At 41.7% G+C, this 20,572-nt stretch overlaps 1 protein-coding gene across 1 annotated transcript; it reads right to left on the bottom strand.

The window, feature by feature from the left end:
• Positions 1 to 442: 442 nt before the first annotated feature.
• si:ch211-136a13.1 (HHIP-like protein 1) lies at positions 443 to 20,305 on the bottom strand. Its single transcript, XM_034548595.1, has 14 exons — positions 20,012 to 20,305; positions 14,104 to 14,368; positions 13,281 to 13,560; positions 13,039 to 13,164; positions 12,365 to 12,508; positions 7,170 to 7,282; positions 6,670 to 6,810; positions 5,944 to 6,018; positions 5,565 to 5,691; positions 5,107 to 5,252; positions 4,481 to 4,562; positions 3,944 to 4,026; positions 3,314 to 3,646; positions 443 to 1,197 (listed from the first exon to the last, which is right to left on the bottom strand). The coding sequence occupies exons 1-14, from the start codon at positions 20,303 to 20,305 to the stop codon at positions 443 to 445; spliced, it is 2,964 nt and encodes a 987-aa protein (XP_034404486.1).
• Positions 20,306 to 20,572: the final 267 nt, after the last annotated feature.

Here is a 20,572-nt window from a genome sequence, read left to right as displayed (position 1 = left end):
AGTTTTTCCAAATTGTAGATCATATTGATTCAGGGACTGTAGTTCGTGACTCCATGATGGGACTAGCAGCAGGGGGCGGGGCACATGTATTAAGTGATTTGCCAAAACAGTGGACTGAGTGAGTTTTGGAGAAACTCTCAAGCTCTATGCTCCTCTGGAAGGTGTAAATAAAATCCAAAACAGAATGTATATTAATGTGATATGTATGGACATTATTTTTGCATTTGGCTGGGGGCGGGAAATTACAAATAAAACATCAATATGAAAACTGGAAAATACAACTCATGGACATTTTTGCAAACTGACATCACCAACATTGATTGAACCTTTTATACCTTCTTCAAATTCTCTCTTGTTCTTTTTTTCTTTCATCCTGTCACTTTATATATTTGATACATCCATTTATTTTAATTTTAATTTTATTTTCTTTCCTATACTTTTCCTAACCGCAGATCACCCCTACATCTTCTCCATGTGAGCAGTTGTGTTTCCCCACCCTGGATCTCTTGCACTCCAGCAGTGATCTCTCCCCGCCCTCACACTCCACATCATCCAACAGGATCTTGACGCTGCGTTCTGCCTCCCCCAGCGCAGCCCTCTTCATCACCGCCAACGCTGTTGTGAAGCCGAGCTGTCGACACACTACAGTACCTGCTTTGCTGGTAAAAAGGTCATCGCACACTGTCCCCCACTCGCCACGGATAAATATCTCCACTCTGCCACGATCTGATAAACTATTTACGCTCACCAGTCGCACCGAGCCGACACGCAGCCTTCTTCCTCCTCTTCCTCTCTTGTTGCCGGGACCTCTTTCTCGCGGCCTCTTATAGACTTGGTTACCCTCCCCGGCGCTTTCCAGCTTCTCTCCAAACCACAGCCTGTCTTCCTGTGTTTTGGGCAGCGTTGTGTTGATTTGTGGTCTCTGGGGCTTGGAGCCTGATGCCGTGGGTTTCTGGCTCCAATATGGCGCTCGTGGTGTGGTCAACGCTTCAGGACGCTCAGAGTATCGTGCAGAGGTCAGAGCCATCTGGGGTAGTTTAAGGGATGTTGTATATGGAGAAGGTGGTGAGGTCAAGGGTTGGGAGGTGGTAAAAGAAGGGTACTGAAGGGGTCTCCAGTGTCTTCTGGTTGGAAGTGTGGTGATTGGGATTTGAGCAATCCTAGAGAAGGCTGCAGTCATGACGGTTGTGCGATAACCTGATGGAGAGACAGAATCACCCTCTTTATATGTAGTTTAACAATGTGCTGAAGATTTTTTTCTTTAAAATAATAGTTTGGCATTTTTGGAAATGCGCTGATTTGCTTTCTTGGCGAGTGTCAAGTGTTTTTTATAAGTAAACAAATGAGATATAAAGCATTAATTAGTGGACAGAGCCAGACTTGCTATGTCCCATTGTTTCTGTCTTTAAACTAAGCTTAGCTAACTGGCTGCTGTTTGGGATTAAAATATCAATACCCCTTTCCTATCTGCCGAGAGGGGTATCAATCTTCTCATCTATAACTGCAAGAAAGCAAATGAGCACATTTACCAAAATGTCAAACATATCTCTAACTAATAAATTGATCATTTGAGACTAAAGTCATTTAAAGCAACGTTATTCTTGAAGACAGGCAAGGAAAGACATAAACACAGACACACAAAGATGAATGTCCAAACTGAAGCTGATGAAGAACCATTTATTCAAAAATAAATAATGCCAAAGTACCCAATTTTAATTAAATTAATACCCCAAACATAAATAAGCAACATTTATCCTGCTTTATACTCTTGTACCAGCCAAAGAATATCATTCAAGCAGGAATTAAAGTTGCAACACAAGCTAATTTCCCCGTACCTGAGTTTGACTTGTGTGAAAGGCTCATGCTGCATTTACATGGAATCAGGCAGATGGTCGACAGCAGACAGCCAACCCCCCGTTACTGTTGACGATATTCCCGGAGGGCCTCACCTAATTTACTATCCTGCCCTCGTCCACCAACAGGATATTCGGTTTTCCGTCCACCTGATTCCATGTGAATGAAGCATTATTCTCACCCTCTACCTCCGCAAAGGCAAACTTGTCTTTAATTTGCTTTTAGTCAATAAGCAGAACATAAGCAGAAGTTTAGACATTGGAACACTACTGTGCTTTATACAAGTTTCTAACAACTTAACTTTAATGAAGTGAATACTTATAATCTTTGCTAATAGTTACCTTTTGTGGGTTTTTCCCTTGCTTTTCCAGTTAAAGTGCAAAGACTGATAAATAGCAGAAGTAAAGAAATTGAATTGAAGACTTTACTATTGGATTAATGTATCCTCATACAACAGTTTGCATAATATCTTTCAATAAGTTATTTCTCCTACAAATGTCGAACAGTGTCCCTGCACAAGCAAAACTACTTGATTAAGTTTTAGGAAAATATTGTAGTTTAGGTTTAAATAAGTATGTTTCTTCCGCGAAATTACGGTTTGTCATGTAACCGCCATTGTTGGCATTAGAAGTAAGTTACGTAAGTAAGGTAAAATATGTCATTGTTGACTGTCACATGGGACACAGACACAAGCTCCAGGGTTACTATCCACCGCCTCTCCTCATCACCAGGACTTTATACTGTTTCTGACTTTTTTAGCCTTGCATGTTTGGCTCACAATGTTGTGGGTTATATACAAATTACAGTTCATAATTTTTAGTATGTTAAAGGACAAGCAGTGGATGAAAACAGCCTGATTGACTGCATATTGATTTATGGACTCTTAGAAGAGGTAAAGTATTAGGAACTTTGAATACATGACGCTTTAATAGCCAGAAGTGAGCAAAATTAAGTCAGTTTCTAACTTGCAATATTTTAAACTTGTGTACAAAACAAAAATGGGTTTAAAAAAGGAATAATCCATATTTACAGTTAACCAACTTCGACTTAGCTGCCAAACTATTTCAATTCATATCTTTTATTCATATAACTTGTAGCTAACATGTGCAGCAACCCCTAGGGCAATTATTTGCAACTGTAACTTATAGTTTCTTAATTTTAAAGTGGTTTAATTTCATCAAAGAGGACATTTCTATTAATCATCCAAGGAAGGTAAATTGCACAGATGTTAGCTAAATCAGCTATTAGCATGTTAAAATGTAAAGCAAAAACAAAGTGCAAAGGAAGAAACCACTTGGTTTGTTGCTGGTTGCTTCTCCCAGCAACAAGGTGTGCACTAGTGTACTGGTGGGTTTAATGTTAGTACTAACGGTTGACTTAGTGGTTGTGTAAATAGTGGATCTAGTGGTTGAATAATCAGTGGAGCTTGTTTGGTAAACAGGTGCACCAGTAGGCCTACCAGTGGGTGAGGTGGTGGCGGGGGTTGTTGCCATGGTCATCTGGACCGTTGTTGGTATGGTTGTTGTTTTTATTGTTGCTGCTGCTTTTAAGGTTGGTGTTGTCGGTGGTGGTGAAGTTGTTCTCATTGTTGTTTTTCTTGTCTGTAATATTGTTTTTCTTGTTGTTGCTGTTGTTGGTGGTTGTGGCATTTTTCTTAATGTTTTTCTTGTTGGAAATGGTGGTTTTATTATTATTATAGGTGATTTTCTTCTTGGTGGTGCTTTCGTTGTAGTTTTTCTTGTGGTTGTCGTGGGTACGGATGTGGTGGTTGGTTTCTTGTTGATTACAAACTCTGCAAACAAGAAAGACATTTTTTTAATAAAAAAAACTATAGAGACTTTTATACATATGTAAACATGTATTAACTAAATGTTGCACATTCACAAGATTATGAGAATAATAGACATTATTATTTATTCACCATTCAACAGGTAAAGATCTGATGAGGTTTTGGTAGAGTGCATGTGGCTTAGAGTCTAACGTTATTATATACAACAACAACAACAACAACAACTAAAGAAAACATTGAAAACACACTGAGAAACCAAGAGCATAACAGAAGGAAACCAGAATGTTTCAATGTCCTAACCTTCTTTGGGGTAGAAGTGAATCAGTTTCCCCTTTATCTTAACAGGTGATGGCTTGACGCTGCATTTCCCTGGTGCTGCTCGCCTGAGTGGTCATGAGAGAAACAAATAAGCATATGCATGCAACCTATTTCATGCTTTTTTAGGTCTGTAGCTTTTTTAAGTTATTTGGTCGTAATTCTATTGTATTCTAAGATCAGTTATTCTACTTTAACTAGGTACAGGTGCATTGTTGGGCTGATTGACAGCTAATATTAGCTTAGCGCTGATACATATGTGTCCATGTTTATTGCAGTCACTAAGCAACAAGAAAGATCAGCACAGAACAAAAGATTGAAGAACAAAATGTATGTGTGATCAATTAGAAACAGAAGAGAGCACTGAGCAGCTCATTTCTTTTTATATAAATGTGCTGCTCACTTCAAGTCTTGGTCAAAGTTTTTTAATAACCACATTTAAGAAGCTTAGACAAACACACCCCTATAGTTATGATAAAAGTGTATGTGTTGCTGCAGTGATGCTGAAGAACGGTTAGCTACCTAGAAGGGTCCACTATTTTATAGATGACTCCTGCTCTAGCTGTGGCACTCGGGGCTCCGGTGGCTAAGAAATACATTTCCCCTGGAAAGATGGAGAGAGATAGAAAAGACAAATATGGTGGACAGCAGGGAGAAAGAAAGAAATGAGGGACGGGCATATTTACAGATAGTGTGGATGAGGGAAAGAGCGAGAAAATGTAAACATAGAGAATTTAGAAAGTGAAGAAAGAGGAGGGAAATCACTTAACAGACTCAGAATGTGTGTTAAGGTAAACATAAGGATCTGGACTTTAATTGAACTGTTCAACTGAAATCTCCCCCAGTCACTTTCAGAGGGAGGGGAGAGAATCATTAAGACCAGCATGTATCGTCTGTAAATCAGCATTGAAGGTCAAACTGAACCCTGTATTAAGGGATTTGGGATGTAATTTAATATTGTCAACAATTTTACAAGTTAAGTAATTACTCTTTAAGGAAACAAACCCCTTAATTAACCATATGATTTAACTTTACATAACTATCTTATTGATGTAATTATTGTTGAGACGTCAATGTGATCTCTTTTTAGGATGCAGTATGTGTGTAGGTTACAATGACTGTTTGTTTGCATGTTGTTAGGTTCTCACCAGCTTCATCCTCAGCAAAAGAGATGATGTATTTAAAGTAACTGTTGATGAGTTTGGGGAATCTGCAGGTCTGGTCTCTTGCCATGCAGACCTCATTGTACTGCCATTCACCTGAAGTGACGTTCTCCTTCAGAGACATCAGACGCCTGAACAGAAACAATGGCACATAAAGACAAATAGACCAACCATAGTGTTTGTTGCGCTCCTTAGTGAAAGTCTTTGGGTTTCTCGAGCCGCACTTACTGTAATACTTAATGTTGCAGACGCTTCTTTAAACATGTCTGAAAAGGTTAAAAACTCACAACCAAAAGACAAAGATAGATCTGTGCATTTTTTAATTAGGCTTTGTATTTTACTGATGTCACAATTAGCACCCATTGGACCAGGGTCTCTGCAGGGATTAGAGAGACTTTGTCTATTTCAAAGTTTTGATTTTAGAATAATGCAGAATCACTAACCCACTCATGAAATCCCCAAAGATGTAGAGTCCATTGAGGTTGGGCATCTGACAGCCTCTGTAAATGTATCCTCCTGTCACTGATTTGCCCAACTTGTGGGGGTAAGCAAAGATAGGCAAGATGTCATCTAGAGGTAGACAAAAAGCAACACATCAGTTCATCATCACAGCAACTATAGCAACATTCTGCCCACTGAAAAGGACAAAAGAGAAATATAGTGTCTATGGAAAGTCACTCAGGCCCACAAACTTAAACTATATTTAACTAAAAAGAGCCATCACAGCCTTTAACACTTGACTCTTTCTCAGTAGGCTAGTGCCAATTGGACAAAGTGAAAGCAAAACAAAGTTAGCGACAGCAACGTAGAAAGTGTGCTCACCTAGCGAGGAGTTTTGACAGAGTTTGCGATCGTAGCAGCTGAAACCTTCTTTGGCCCGCCATCCGTAGTTGCCTCCTTTAAACATATATTGACAAAGTTACAGCAACTTCTCAGGGAAAGAGATATTCTACCGTTTTATTGAAATTGAATTGCTTCACAACGCAGTAAATATACTTTGAAATATCACCTCACAAAACTCTGTTTGGCTGTGATCAGATCAGGCCCCTTTTAGATCTCTACATAAAACAATTTTCAATTCAGTACAAATTATCCTCAGAGGGCTTTACAATCTGTACACATACGACATCCCTGTCCCAGGACCTCACATCGAATCAGGAAAAACTCCCCAAAAATAACCTTTCACAGGGAAAAAAAGGGAAGAAACCTTCAGGAGAGCAACAGAGGAGGATCCCTCTCCCCGGATGGACAGATGCAATAGATGTCATGTGTACAGAATGAACAGCAAGTTACATAAACACATTACATGAATATGACAATGTATACAATCCCAATGTCCTTAATTGTTATAGAGAACACTGAGATTAATCTATGCTTTCTGACTCACTGTCGATGTTGTCTGATAGAGCAGTTTCACATGACATGAGAATGACACGAGCATGACAGCCATCTTATGTAAGAGTCAACCATGACTTAAGGAGGTGGGGAAATACTCTTAAACACAAAGAAGAGGTCAAATCTCTCTCTACCGTAAAACAGTCATCACACCTTTAACAATGAGGTCCACTTCTTCATATTTGTTCTGGCCTACGTCACCACAAAACATCCGGCCTCCGCCTCGGCCTGTAGCGGGGTCACCTCGGTCAACAGAGCAACGCCACATGTTTCGAACTCCATAGGCATAAATCTCTGCACAGAAATGTAAATGTTGACACGAATAGCATACATCCTTTTTGCGGCTGCACACAGAAACCAAAGGCATATATTTCTGTATCGAAAGATGATTTTGTATATGTCGTAGCCTTAAGACATGTTTTTTTATAAGCATTATGAATTGCCAATCTTTTTGATGATGGTCTTCTTTACTAATGTAGGTCATATAGAGGCATCGGTATTAAATTGAGACTTTTTCATAACCACTTAAAAGTTCCTCACAGTAACTGTAATGTTTACAACTGTGACATTCATCTTAAATGTTGACTTCATCTTAACCCTTTTAAGATGTAATTGCATTATTCCAGTGGTATGGAACAGTTTAAGGGATTTACCAGATCGAGCGTCCTTCTCCCTCAAGAATGGGTTGTCTGAGGGGATGCTGTACGGGGCACCATCGTCATTATTGTCCACATCAACACGCAGCACCTTGCCAAGGAGAGTTGATCTATCAACACAGAGAGTAGAGGAGAGAGGCAGAAAGAGTCAGAGAGGCAGAAAGACCAAGGGGTCTGAGCGGCTGATCGAGTGCTCTTTAAGGCAAATACAAAAAGAAGTTGACCTGAAACTTCTTTTTCTTTTCTTTCCAGCATATGATTCACCTTTGAGTTTAGGCTGTCCCACCAAACGATTGTTCTACTTGTTTCAAAAAACCTTTTTCATCTTTATTCTTCCTCATACCCATGTCTTCCTCTCCAATCAACATGTTGTCTTTGGTTTGTGTCCTTCACATCTCTCTGTCCATCTTATTCTCTCCTTCCCTCTCATTTACTTTGCACCTTTTTAATCCCTATGTCCTGGTCGCTCTCTCCTTATAGCCCTTTTCCACTCATTCCAATCCTTCCTCTCCCCCCCCCCCCCCCCCCCCCCTCCCTCTCTCTCTCTCTCTCTCCTCCACATACCAGTGTGTGGCGATGCAATGTGTATAGTCAATATTAGACATGGCACGCTGTATCCGCCATCATTCCCAGAGCAGTTGATACAACCTGTCAACAAAACCCCTCAGAAACAGCAAAGCGGCTAAACTAAAACTGTCTGGAGAAAAGCTGTCAGTGTCTCAAATAAACCTTGCTTAATGGTTAGTAAACTAGGTAATTAACCTGCTTCTGATAAAATGCATGGTTGTTGAGATAAACAACACCCTTAGTATTCAAATGTAGCTTTAGCCTCTCTATGTTCTTATGATAAAGAGGCTATTTATACTTTTGTCATGGACCAGCAACATTCATTTAACTGTTTTAAAATGATATTGTTGTTCAAGTATTTGTCAGCTCAAGAGTTCACAGTATAACTATACTATGCATGACATTCTTGGAGTATTTTCCGATGTGAATACTACAAAAGAGCAGTAATATTTCCCCTTACTACCTTGTTGTCCTTTTCCTGTAATTGTCAGGATCTGTAGTGTTGTGTCGTGTTTCCTGTCTTATTTTGAAGTCCTTGTCTCTCGTGTCCTCTGTTTCTCTCCACTTCCTGTCCCTGTGATTGTCTGCCCTGTCCCTGATTGTTTCCCCCTGTGTCCAATCACCTGCACCAGCCCTCTGTATTTAAGTCCTGTTTGTGTCATTCCCCTTTGTCGGTTCGTCTTGTCTAGATCGTGGAAGATCTTGTGTGCATGTTTTGTATCCTGGTTTTTTGGAATCCTGTTTTGGAATCCTGTTTAGCAATAAAAGTTGCTTTTCCATCGTTGACGGCGTTTGGGTCCTGTGTTCCAAGCTGCACATAACAGAACGAACCGACCAAGAATGGACCCAGCCTACAACCCCTTCGAAGGGACCCGCTTGGCCTATGGGGGCCCTCGTAGCCTCCAGAAGGGGAACTACAACCCCCATAGGGTCTCGGCACCAAACCCATTCGAAGGGACCCGCTTGGCCTATGGGGGCCCTCGTAGCCTGCAGAAGGGGAACTACAACCCCCATAGGGTCTCGGCACCAGACCCCTTCAACGGGACCCGTTGGCCTCGTAGCCCCAGGGGCAGAGGTCACCCAGGCCCAGCCCCGGAGTGGGGGGCGCAAACCTCCGGACCGCGTCGGTGGAGGGTTCCGGCTGCCGCCTCTGTGCCGCAGACTACTGCGGTTCCCGCAGTCGCCTCCGTGCTGCAGCCCTCGCCTGTTCCTGTTGCCGCCTCCGTGTTCCGGCCAACCCCAACTTCCTGGGACCTATTGGACTTCCGGCCGGCCCTTGCTTCCTTTGCCTTGTCCCAGGACGCTTTCCGGGACATGATGGAGTCCCTCCAGGCGTTAGACAGGGTCCTGCTTCGGCCGCAGTCCCCGCCGGTTCCTGCCGATGCTGTCCCGTCGTCGCCCCGGCCGACTCCAGCTCCCCGTGTCCCGTCGGCGCCTCAGCCGATCCCAGCTCCTCGTGTCCTGTCGGCGCCCCGGCCGACTCCAGCTCCCCGTGTCCTGTCGGCGCCCCGGCCGATCCCAGCTCCTCGTGTCCCGTCGGCGCCCCGGCCGACCCCAGCTCCTCGTGTCCCGTCGGCGCCCCGGCCGACCCCAGCTCCTCGTGTCCCGTCGGCGCCCCGGCCGACCCCAGCTCCTCGTGTCCCGTCGGCGCCCCGGCCGACCCCAGCTCCTCGTGTCCTGTCGGCGCCCCGGCCGACCCCAGCTCCCTGTGTCCCGTCGGCGCCCCGGCCGACTCCAGCTCCCCGTGTCCTGTCGGCGCCCCGGCCGATCCCAGCTCCTCGTGTCCCGTCGGCGCCCCGGCCGACCCCAGCTCCTCGTGTCCCGTCGGCGCCCCGGCCGATCCCAGCTCCCCGTGTCACGTCGCCGCCCCGGCCGCCCCCGGTTCCCCGGGTCACGTCGCCGCCCCGGCCGACTCAGGCTCCCTGTGTTCGGTCGCCACCCTGGCCGCTTCCGGCTTCTGTTCCTGGGGTTCCCCCGGAGTCCATCTGTCCGCCTGGTGGTCGTCCTTCAGCCCGTCCCCCAGAGCCCTTCTGTCTGCCTGGTGGTCGCCCTTCTGCCCGTCCTCCTTCTGCCCGTCCCCCGGAGCCCTTCCGTCCGCCTGGTGGCCGTCCTTCAGCCCGTCCCCCAGAGCCCTTCCGTCCGCCTGGTGGTCGCCCTTCTGCCCGTCCCCTGGAGCAGGTCAGTCCTCCTGGTGGCCGTCCTCCTGCCCGTCCTCCGGAGCAGGTCAGTCCTCCTGGTGGTCGTCCTCCGGCCCGTCCCCCGGACTTCTTCTGCCTTGCTTTTGGTCCCGCCTCCGGCTCCCCTCCACCCACCCTGGGGGACTGTGTTGGGTCGTCTGGAATCCGCCCCTTGAGGGGGGGGTTATGTCAGGATCTGTAGTGTTGTGTCGTGTTTCCTGTCTTATTTTGAAGTCCTCGTCTCTCGTGTCCTCTGTTTCTCTCCACTTCCTGTCCCTGTGATTGTCTGCCCTGTCCCTGATTGTTTCCCCCTGTGTCCAATCACCTGCACCAGCCCTCTGTATTTAAGTCCTGTTTGTGTCATTCCCCTTTGTCGGTTCGTCTTGTCTAGATCGTGGAAGATCTTGTGTGCATGTTTTGTATCCTGGTTTTTTGGAATCCTGTTTTGGAATCCTGTTTAGCAATAAAAGTTGCTTTTCCATCGTTGACGGCGTTTGGGTCCTGTGTTCCAAGCTGCACATAACAGTAATTAACATTTAAGCCACTAAGTGTTAATGAAATGAGAATAAAGAGTGACAGTTGTAGCTCAGAGCTGAATGAAGGATAACCCTTCACCACAGGGGAAAAGCCCCACACATAATAGATTTCACATATACATGTCCACATACGTGAAAATACAGACAAACACAGATTGCCCTAATATATGGCTTGCATATCTATCAAATTAATTAAATTAAATAGACTTCAACGGTCATGTGGTTGGAGAGGAGAGTGATGTTTACCAACACAGTAAAAGACACGTAACGTCCTGCAGTCCCTTTAATGAAAGCCCCTTTTATAAACTCTATGCAAACTGCTCTCTGCATAAACACACCATTGGCCTCTAAGGACAACCACCAGATCATTTTCTTTTAAATTCTTCATCACTAAAAGCCTAAAAAGAAGAATGGACATACAATATGAAGTGATGCAGTCCACCATTACTCCAAATATGTTAATGGTCCTCTTGGTCTTCAGAAAGTTCTTTCCCACTGCTACTTATAGAGGCCACAGGGCCTCCAACAACGTAATGAGCAGAGAACAGGCCCTTGCAATCGACTCACCTTGATGTTTCAGTAAAATGCTGTAAAATGGTGCCATTTCTTATATAAGCACTCAGACAAAACTAACTCTATCGTTTTTCTTTTTCTTTTTTTGTGGCAATTTACAACAAAATGATATGCTTAGTTGACATAATTATACAACGGTTTCTTTATTTTCTTTCTTATTTTTGTCATATACAGATATGCAATGATTATTGCTGGGTAATATATATATATTTATATATATATATATATATATATATATATATATATATATATATATATATATATATATATATTGATGTTGTAAATTTCCAAAATGATCACATGAATATGTATGGTAGCTAATCCTAAAAGCTAATCCTAAAAGCTTTCTCTTTGACCTGTCTATTCTCCCTAATACAGTAGCCTAAATAACTCATTCAACTCTAAAATCCACTCACATTGTTAGTAAAATATATGAACACATAATGGTGTGTGTGTGTTGTTCATAACAAGTAACTAGCGTGCAGTAGAGCCCGTCAAAATATCATTTCCTGGGGCCCATTGTAACTATTTCACTCTCTTTAATGACATGTTTATGCCCTGCTATTGCAATTACACACTCTTCCACAATACTTCCAAAAGTCTTCAGCACTCCTCATTTTAATGAAACATCCTCTCAAAAAACCTTCTAGAATGTGCAATATGTTAATCATTGCGATCCTAATTAAATAAGTTCTCTACATGGCCTTGCAAGTATTAAGGATACTTTTTTATTTGATAATGTGTGTGCACAAATAACTCATTTGCACCATATAATTAAAATAATGTGAGCAGGTTCCCAGCCCAGCCAGATACTCAGTTTACATGATTTTTTATAAGTGGAAGATAACCTGTCTTTAAAAAGCTATAATTTATAGTTGCAACAGAGCAATTTGAGAGTCTGCACAGCTCTGAAGTTTATATTATGCATAATGTTGATCCTTTTCATTAAACTTAACTGGAATTTCATTATTTGGAATTCCTTTTTGTCAGAACTGACCAGACTTAGGTCTTTTTTTACAAATGTTTATGTAGGCAACATCTCAACAATGTCAAGGTGTCTGCCAACATCTTACACGATGAGCATCTTTATCCTTTAAAATGTTAACAACCACAGAAGAATCAAACTGATGAAGATTTATGCTTGTAGACCAGAGCTTTTGCGAGGAGAATGATTTTCCAAACAGTTACCGGTCAAATTCTTCCTTTTGCTCACATTCCTTTAATTTGCAAATATATTTAGTTACAACAACAATGTACTTCTTGAGGAATTTGATGTGAGGTTTTAGAAAAAACTGAAGTCGCCATAATCAAGCACCTTAAATTGTTAAATTGTACTTACTTGTTCTGTGCGTTGCCAAACTTTCCAAATGGGTCCCCCGCTCGGCCACCATCACCAATGAAGATGTACAAGTACTCGTCATGGCCAAATAGAAGCTGTCCTCCGTTGTGATTGGATGCTGGCTCTCTCACCTCAAGAATGGTCCTAAACCAAGAAGTACAAGAACCAGAACTTAAAGATATTCCATTTCATCCAAACGTCTATCAACACAGATCTTAACTAAAATTACCACTTGGCCTCCACCAAACAGTCGAGTTGCACTTCACATACATGTCTGTCCAAAATGTCATCACCGTAACTTTTTTAATAGACATTTGACTGAAGGGGGAAATTACAACTTCCAGGTCATAAACCATGGGCCCCAAAAATATTTTTTTTAATAGATTTACATTGAGAAAGAGTCTCACGTAATTTTTTATCCGTGATAATTATTTTTAAGGTAGATCAACTGTCCACTTTGAACCTATGAATGGCACTTATTTAAGTCACTAGGTCACTTGCTATATGGGCCCCGTGATGCGTAAGATTGGATAATTTCATCTGAATTTTGTATTGAGAGTCAAACCTTTTTTGATATCTGGGCCTGAGCACCCTTCATAGGAATGAACGAGGCACCACTTCGTAAGCTGTTATTTTGTCTCTATACATTCATGCAGAGGCAGATACATCCTCACCTTTCAGAGGAGTGGTCCAGTTGGTTGTCATCATGTGTTTGCAGTGTGAACTCGCTGATACGTATCCTCTCCTCTTTCTTGACAGACACAGAGTAGTACACATAGGCTTTTCTGACCGTGGTGATCCTATGCACAGAAAAGAAGCAGAAGAACATTTCACACATGGGCACAGTGACCTTTTCCATTGAGAATCATGCAAATAATGACTTTTAATGCCTCTGCATAATAACGAAAGTGTGAACCTTGGGTGTAGGGCTATGCAGAGGAAGCCCCTCTCGTCTCCAGCCCACGGCGATGTGAGGACAGCTTGTGTGAGGTTGAGGAAAGGACGATCCATCCTGGAGCCATTGGCCAGATAGACCCATACATAACCCAGCTGTTCAGCCACAAAGAATCGATGGGTGCCGTCATTTGCGTGGACCATGGCTACTGGGTTACGGAGTCCATTGGCCACTTCCTGCAAGCACAGCTCCAGACATCCTTTCTGATCCTCACGTACCAAGCCCAGGTTAGCATTTAGCTCTGGGGACAGAAAAGAGGATACAGGAGATGAGAAGTGAAAACAGAAGTAAACATATACGATTAATGAGTCATTATTAGCACACAAGACAGAATGGGTTTAGGACGTGTATTCAAGTGTAAGTGTGTCCGAGACTCAATTAGTCCAGTTTCCTTTCTCTAGGTTTCTTAAGGTTAGACAAGTACAACATACCACTGCCAGAATTTGAACCAAAACAATTTTCTCCACCTTGGGCTTTCAATTGATATACATGTCATCATCAAATGTTTTAATTCAATTTCTTTTTTTTCCATAGAGCCAACCTTATGTTAAGACTACCAAGGAGTGTCAATGTCTGCTCATAAATCATAATTAGACTGTCTTGCTAGTCTAGCGCAAGTCCAGGTTCTTGCCATCGAGAATTAAGGCATTTATTTGTTGCAGTCTATGACAACCTGTTTGTTCATGTTGGCTGTTTACGTAAGTAGAATAAAATAAGTATTTCTCAATAGATGTCCATGCCAGCTGCTGAACATAAACATCTGTCCCACATGTGGACACCATACCTGCATTTGTCAATACATTAGGATAGCAGTACTGTGTGTCCTTCAGCTCCAGAAAATTGCAGAACTTTCTGCGATCGTCTTCTATAGTTGCAGTCAGGTTTGCAAACTGATGCGGGTTCCCCGAGTCCTCCAACAGGAGGCTGAGCGTGTAGCGACACTGCTGCCAATAGTCGGAGCAGTAATCACCGCACAGTCCAGGCAGCATGCGCATGGGTGTGTTTGCATCCTCAGCATCATACAGGTGGGCGGCGTATGGAGAACACTCCTGCAAAAGGAAAGATGATTTAGCAACTAAATATTAGGAACATTCTCTACCGATTAAAGTTACAAAGAAGCCATCATTGCACCAGATTTTAATTAAATCTATCATTGTGTGTTTATACCTATTAAGCCTGCTTTAAGTCGATGTGTTTATCTCAGAGTTAAAGTTAGGGACACGTATGGATCACATAAATACAGGATGAGTGCACTTATTCCACCGCGACTCCTTGCTGCCTCACTATTACTGGTCAGGCCTGGGTTATATATACAGTCTGTCTGAGAGTGCAGCCTGGTATAAATGGATCCCATGAAGGTCCACTCAGTTATTAAGTCACAACCACACTGTCCACACCCAGGATGGTGAGCTGCAGGCCCAGGGAGGCACAACAACCAAACCATCATGTGGTTGACTGGTGCTCTTTCACTCAGATCATCTTAACCAATCATCACCAGGAAAATGAAAACCAAGGCAAAAAAAGCAACACATGAGTGGTAAAAGAACACAAATACAAACAGCCAACTGACTAGATGGTCAACTGATCCAAGACGTACGATTAAGGGCAGTGTCTGTCATGTGTTGTGTGCCTCCTGACCAGAGATGAGCTCACTTTTTAAAAGAACATTTTGGCATTTGGGGAAAAGAAAGTAACTGGATGCAAAAAGTTTGAATAATTCAGCACACATCAGAAGAACTTAGGCCAAGTCTTATAACCATTCCACATAGAACTTGTATGCTTTGAAAGCAAATTATTTCCCAAAGATGGAAAGTAAAGTTTCAGTCGCCTGTAGTTTGCACAAAAGCACATCACTGCTGTTGTTCAAAACAACTTTGTAAGTGTTGGATTTAGTCTCCAAAACACTTCTACGATAATGTCACTGCGGACAAAAGTTAAAATTCTTCTTCTGTATTTCTGTATACTGCTGTAACTACAACAAAGATGTTGCTGGGAAATCTGGGAAACATACACAAACACACAACGGCAACAGAAAGTGCACAAATGAAAACTAAAATGCACACACACAAGAAAAAAACTTTATGTGTATACCTGCCGAGGAAAACTGTGTGCTTATTCCTGGATCTAATGCCTATAAATAATTGAAACTTTTATTTCGTTGTGCTCAAACATGACACATTATGAAATATTAATATAATTGAGAGAAGGAAAGAGAAGAAAGTTATGTGTCCTTGGGTCTGAGTGTGTATGTGCTAAGTTTATTGTACATTTCTATGTGACATGTGGCTTTTCTGTGCTTTGTTTATCTGTTTCTCTATTATTAAGGAGGCAGTTATGTGTTAAGACAATTAGTCATGTACCATATCATGTGTGCAGCATTTCAGTCCAAGTCAAATTTCCTTTTGGGGACAATAAAGTATATCATATTGTATATCACATGTTTTGAATTATTCCTATGTTCATTCAGTTTTAAGGCATCTGTTGGATTTCCTCAACTCTGCTGATTCCAAATCCAAATTGAGTACAGACTAATTTCCTGAATTGTGCAAGTGATTATTTATAATGCCTCCAAACTGAATATACTATCATATACATACTTTTTTCATGATAATATACTGTGCAACATATACAATGTCTGTTCACCCCTAAGGTTTGATCTTCCCATCTCATTCCAACAAAACAATATCAAGAGAGTAACCACAGGACTCTTGTGTGTGGGATCCTTGAAATAATTACTAATTTAACATATTTTTGATATGGCATAGTTGGTTAAGCATGTATGTGTCTGCCTGTGTTTAACTTTGTCCTCAAGCAACTTCTGCAGCTGTTTCACCTCAGTGAAACTCCGATGTATTATAAATAAATCTTTATTGACCAAAAAAAGAGAGAAGCTAACTGCAACAGAGAATCTTTGTTAAATGACATGAAAGTACATTGCTGGGCCGAGATCAGAGCCTTTCTTTGTAGGACAAAACAAAAGCTGTGTTCAGTCAGAGCTGCAGATGCGGTTAATGCAAGCAGTTTCTGGGGCAAACTGGGATGTGGAGCAGATGGAATATTGATTTACTGACTGAATTCATAGCTTCCTCCACTTTGATTTATTACTTCATCATCCAGAAGGATACTATAGTAAAGAAGCAAGAGTGATGCAAATGTTTAACATAAATGTGTCTGATAGTATTAATATTCAGGAAAATGTGAGACATATTAAACTAAAAGGTACAGTACAGAGTACTTTAATTCGTCCCTGATCTAATGCTACATCGGCCGACAGTGTCTCTCCTGTTTGACCCACTGAAAGATAAAAAACCAGCCATTGTTCTGAGTTTTATTTTGGCTCCTAGTATCATAGGTTAGGATAAAGTACTAACAGCTGTTCCCTAACAATGCAGCCACTTCAAACTACTATAATTTGTGTTTACGCGCACAGTTTAGAATATACTGAAATTAAAATCAAGTAAGCCTTTTTTTCACTCTGCCTTCCTGACTCTACTTACTGCAATGGTAGGCTGTATTATTTTTAAGAGAGAGAAGACAAATGGCTGGTAAATGTTTGAAACTGGACCTGGAATGGACCCTCGGAAGAAGAGAGAGAAAAGAAAAATTGAGATGAAGATATTATATATTAATATTAAAAGAGAAGTAACTGATCCTCAACTTTCCTATTAAACTAGGACCGACCCAACTGGAGTCAGTTATTGAATTTGAAAGCTCAGATGCCTCAGGCGTTGAGCTTGTTGTGAAGGAAAGTAAAAAAAAAAGAAAGATTGATAGTCTTTGTTGTGGTATGGTGCATTCACATCCTGTTTGGAAACTTGAACATCGGCAATGTTCTGCTGCTGTCACAACAAGCTACACCGGCCGAGAGAACAGCCTGAAATTTGCACACACGGCAAGAGTACATATTAAAAATGCAACAGGGGAAGCAATGAATTCAATGTTCTGTTGTAAGTGCTCACTATATGTCTTAAAGTGGCCTCAGGCTTTGTTGTTGTATTCAATTTTAAATATTAAATCAAAAACACAGTTATAACACACACACACACACACACAATCAAACACGTTATTCTAATATAATCAAACTATACAATTTCACTTTTAAACTTGTTTATTGATCTTCGTTTTTAAGTTTTCTCTGCCTCCTTTTCTGTTTAATTTATGACTCACTCTATCTTTATATATCTTCACTACTTTTATCTCTCTTTATTGCTTTCTCTTATTTTCTCTCTTAGAGGAACTTGATATATCCTGTACCCTCGGCCAGAGGAGGAAATGGTTGTTTGTTTGGTCAGTTAAGCTCTGGGATGGTGACAATCTCCCTCTTGTCTCCCTGAAACACACAAACACACACACACAGACACACGCACGCACACACACACACACACACACTCCCTTCTATCTGTCTCTCTCTCTCGCTCCACTTGTCTATCTGTATGTCTGTCAGTCTCTTCACTGTCTCATTGATATCTGTGCCAGGAAGCTCCTGCAGCTGAAACAGAGGGTCTCAGAGTGGTGGGTTTACCCAGGATAAGGACCTTGGCAGTGGAGTAATTTGACCTCCTCCAGACTCTGAAGAATATTTGGAAGTGTTTATGAAAATATAAATAATCACAGTTCAAAGAAAGAGCATCTGCACAGCTCAGTGCTACAGTCCACTTTATTTGACTTTATAAGTCATATAATATATTATAAGATTAAAATCGTAAAATATGGAAAAGGTTTATTTTCAAGATGATTGCGATCATTTAATAAATTAGTAAACTGTATGCCTGCAAAATAACAGTTTAGGAGCTTGTTACTAAAAGTATCTCTGCGTTTAACGTTGTTTTACATATTTACATTGTTCTGGACTCAAGCTATATCTAACCCAAACTAGACTAACTGTGGGAAGTCGCATGTGAGCTGCAGTGCTGTCGTGACACACACAGTCTACATTGCTTGGAAAGAACCACAGTGGGCTATAATTATCACTATGATAGAAACCTATATTTTAGGAGTTTTGTCACGATTTCAACATAGCATATGACGTCAAACTTCCAGGAAGACTTGCAGTGAGGTTGTATTTTATTGTTTTGGCTTCTGCAGAATGAAGATTGTATATGAGGAATATGGGCCAGGACAAATTTGCACTGCTTCTTTCGTTCAGTTTGCACACACCATCTGCGCGCAGAGTTAGTTTCTGCAAAGTCAGCACCTAATTATGTAATCAGTATGTTGATCTGGCTTCCAGGCTCATTCTGCCAGTGAAGGAGAGGGGGATCTGTTTAAGATCAGTGAGCTCAGAAAAGAAATGAAAACGTAGAGATACTGATATAGAAGCTGAATTAAATACCATTCCCAAATCCTAACAAATACCACAATCCCACTCGGAGGGAGCTGCAGTGTTGTGATTCCACTGCCTCCCTGAAACAATGATCACAACATCATTTAACTCAAGAATGTTTTGTTGTGACTGCTTTTAAAAGGGTTGCACGCACTGTAAATGTAAGATGTTTTTAACCAATTCAGAGTGGTTTCTTTGCACAGAATGTGTTATTCACTCATTATTTACGTTTCTATTATATTTCTATAATAATTTAGTTTTTTCGAATCCACAACTTAAGGTAGAACAGAAAGACTGGATATGCTTGATAGTAAAGGCCAAAAACATTACAATTATTTCAACTCGTTTGATCGTGCCATGTCATTTGTGGGATTTCCTAAAAGTAAAGTAAATGTGGTGGTAAGTTGTGCTGTCATTCTGCTTCTGAGTCTGGAGTTCAGTTGACTTATGCCTATGTTTGTCTCTCGTGTGAGAGAAAAAAAAATCAAAAATGGTTTTCTGTGAATCTGGAAGGGATGATGCATAAACAGTACCTCTTTGTGGATGTACTGCATGCATTGCCCACATGAGGAATTGTAAGCCAGTGAGTTGTTTCAGGTCGGGACATTTTCTTATTGCATTGCAGTGTTTTGGCTCAAAGGATTTTCTCCACATTATGGTGTAATGTTTAGTTGATGTTCTATATTCCAACTCGGAGTTGAAAAGATTGCATTATTGCATTGTATTATTTGGCTTGTTTAGGTTCCCACAGTGCAATTACATGCAAACCCATCAAAATTAACAATAATTAAGACTTATGCTGTTAAACTCTCCAAGTACGAGTAAGTTCTTATTTACAGACGTCAACCTCTCCATGTAGCCTTTAAACCACACGTTGAGTTGGTACATCAGATCGGATTCTTACTGATGAACCACAACTCAGTTTCCTTTGGAGTGTGTTTTCAGTGTGTGATGTTCTGCTTCCCACTGAAATGTAAATGGCATCATTGTATCCTGACAAAACAAACCAAAGGAATAAACTAATTTAAATAAACTGCTCACAAATGTCCACTGTGCTATTCTTCAAGACATTGTGGCGTCACACCATGGACAGCAAACATCCGCCGTCATTTTTAGACTCATATTTAGATTCATAAAATGTGGGACTTAGTCACTGCACATTGTTACAGTAGAGTCGAAATAATTAATGTGGATAGCACTGTGATAATTACTTAATAGAAAAGTGTATGTTTCCAGTACAAAGGCATGGTTTCAGTCACATACTCGAATGTAATTCAAAACACACATTATCCCTCCATTGAACATCTGGATTCCCAGGAAGAGGAGTGTAGACACTTATTCACATATAACACGTGAATGTTTCGCTCACCTGGCAGAGGATGCTGCGTATGTACTGGGCACAGGTCATATAACCCGCATGGTCAAAGTTGTCCATGATGGTGTAGAACTTGACTGATATCTCCTCATCTTTTTCCAGATCACAGCATCCAAACTTGGAATACTCCTTACAGAAAGCCAGGGGCTGCCGGGGTTCAAACGGAGGCTTGTAGTCCAAACACTGGGGGTGACAGCACCCCCGCCGGGCCTGGAGGAGCAGCAGCAGGGCCAGGAGAAGGAGGTGAGGGACAAGGATGTGCAGCAAAGTACAGGTCTGTAGGGTCATGATGTGACTACGCTGTCCGCCAGTTCAGGATATTGCCTCAAAGCAGCCTGGATGTGATATTTCACATTAATGTGTGAAAAGAGGGAAGCCTTGTTGTTAGACAATGCAAATGTGACATCTCCACCCACAGCTGTCAAGCACAGTTGTGAGACTCAAAGTTAGCTTTCCTGAAAGTTTGGATGATTGGTTGTCCTCATTTGATTTCTGGCACGGTCTCTGCAGTTTCAGGCAACCGTGTGTGTGTGCGTCTTTGTGTGAGTGTAGAAG

The sequence above is a fragment of the Cyclopterus lumpus genome, chromosome 13 (genome assembly GCF_009769545.1).
Source record: "Cyclopterus lumpus isolate fCycLum1 chromosome 13, fCycLum1.pri, whole genome shotgun sequence".
NCBI lineage: Eukaryota > Metazoa > Chordata > Actinopteri > Perciformes > Cyclopteridae > Cyclopterus > Cyclopterus lumpus.
Note: the sequence above shows the minus strand (reverse complement) of the source record. Positions and strands in the feature narration are given on the sequence as shown.

What these genes read in the sequence shown, in the direction of transcription:
- si:ch211-136a13.1 (XM_034548595.1), bottom strand. Translation starts at nt 20,305, where the DNA reads ATGACCCTACAGACCTGTACTTTGCTGCACATCCTTGTCCCTCACCTC. An exon ending in TGCATAGCCCTACACCCAAG is followed by an intron (nt 13,165 to 13,280) that starts GTTCACACTTTC and finishes TTCTGTGCATAG; the next exon opens with GATCACCACGGTCAGAAAAG. An exon ending in AGTGGACCTCATTGTTAAAG is followed by an intron (nt 6,019 to 6,669) that starts GTGTGATGACTG and finishes ATATGTTTAAAG; the next exon opens with GAGGCAACTACGGATGGCGG.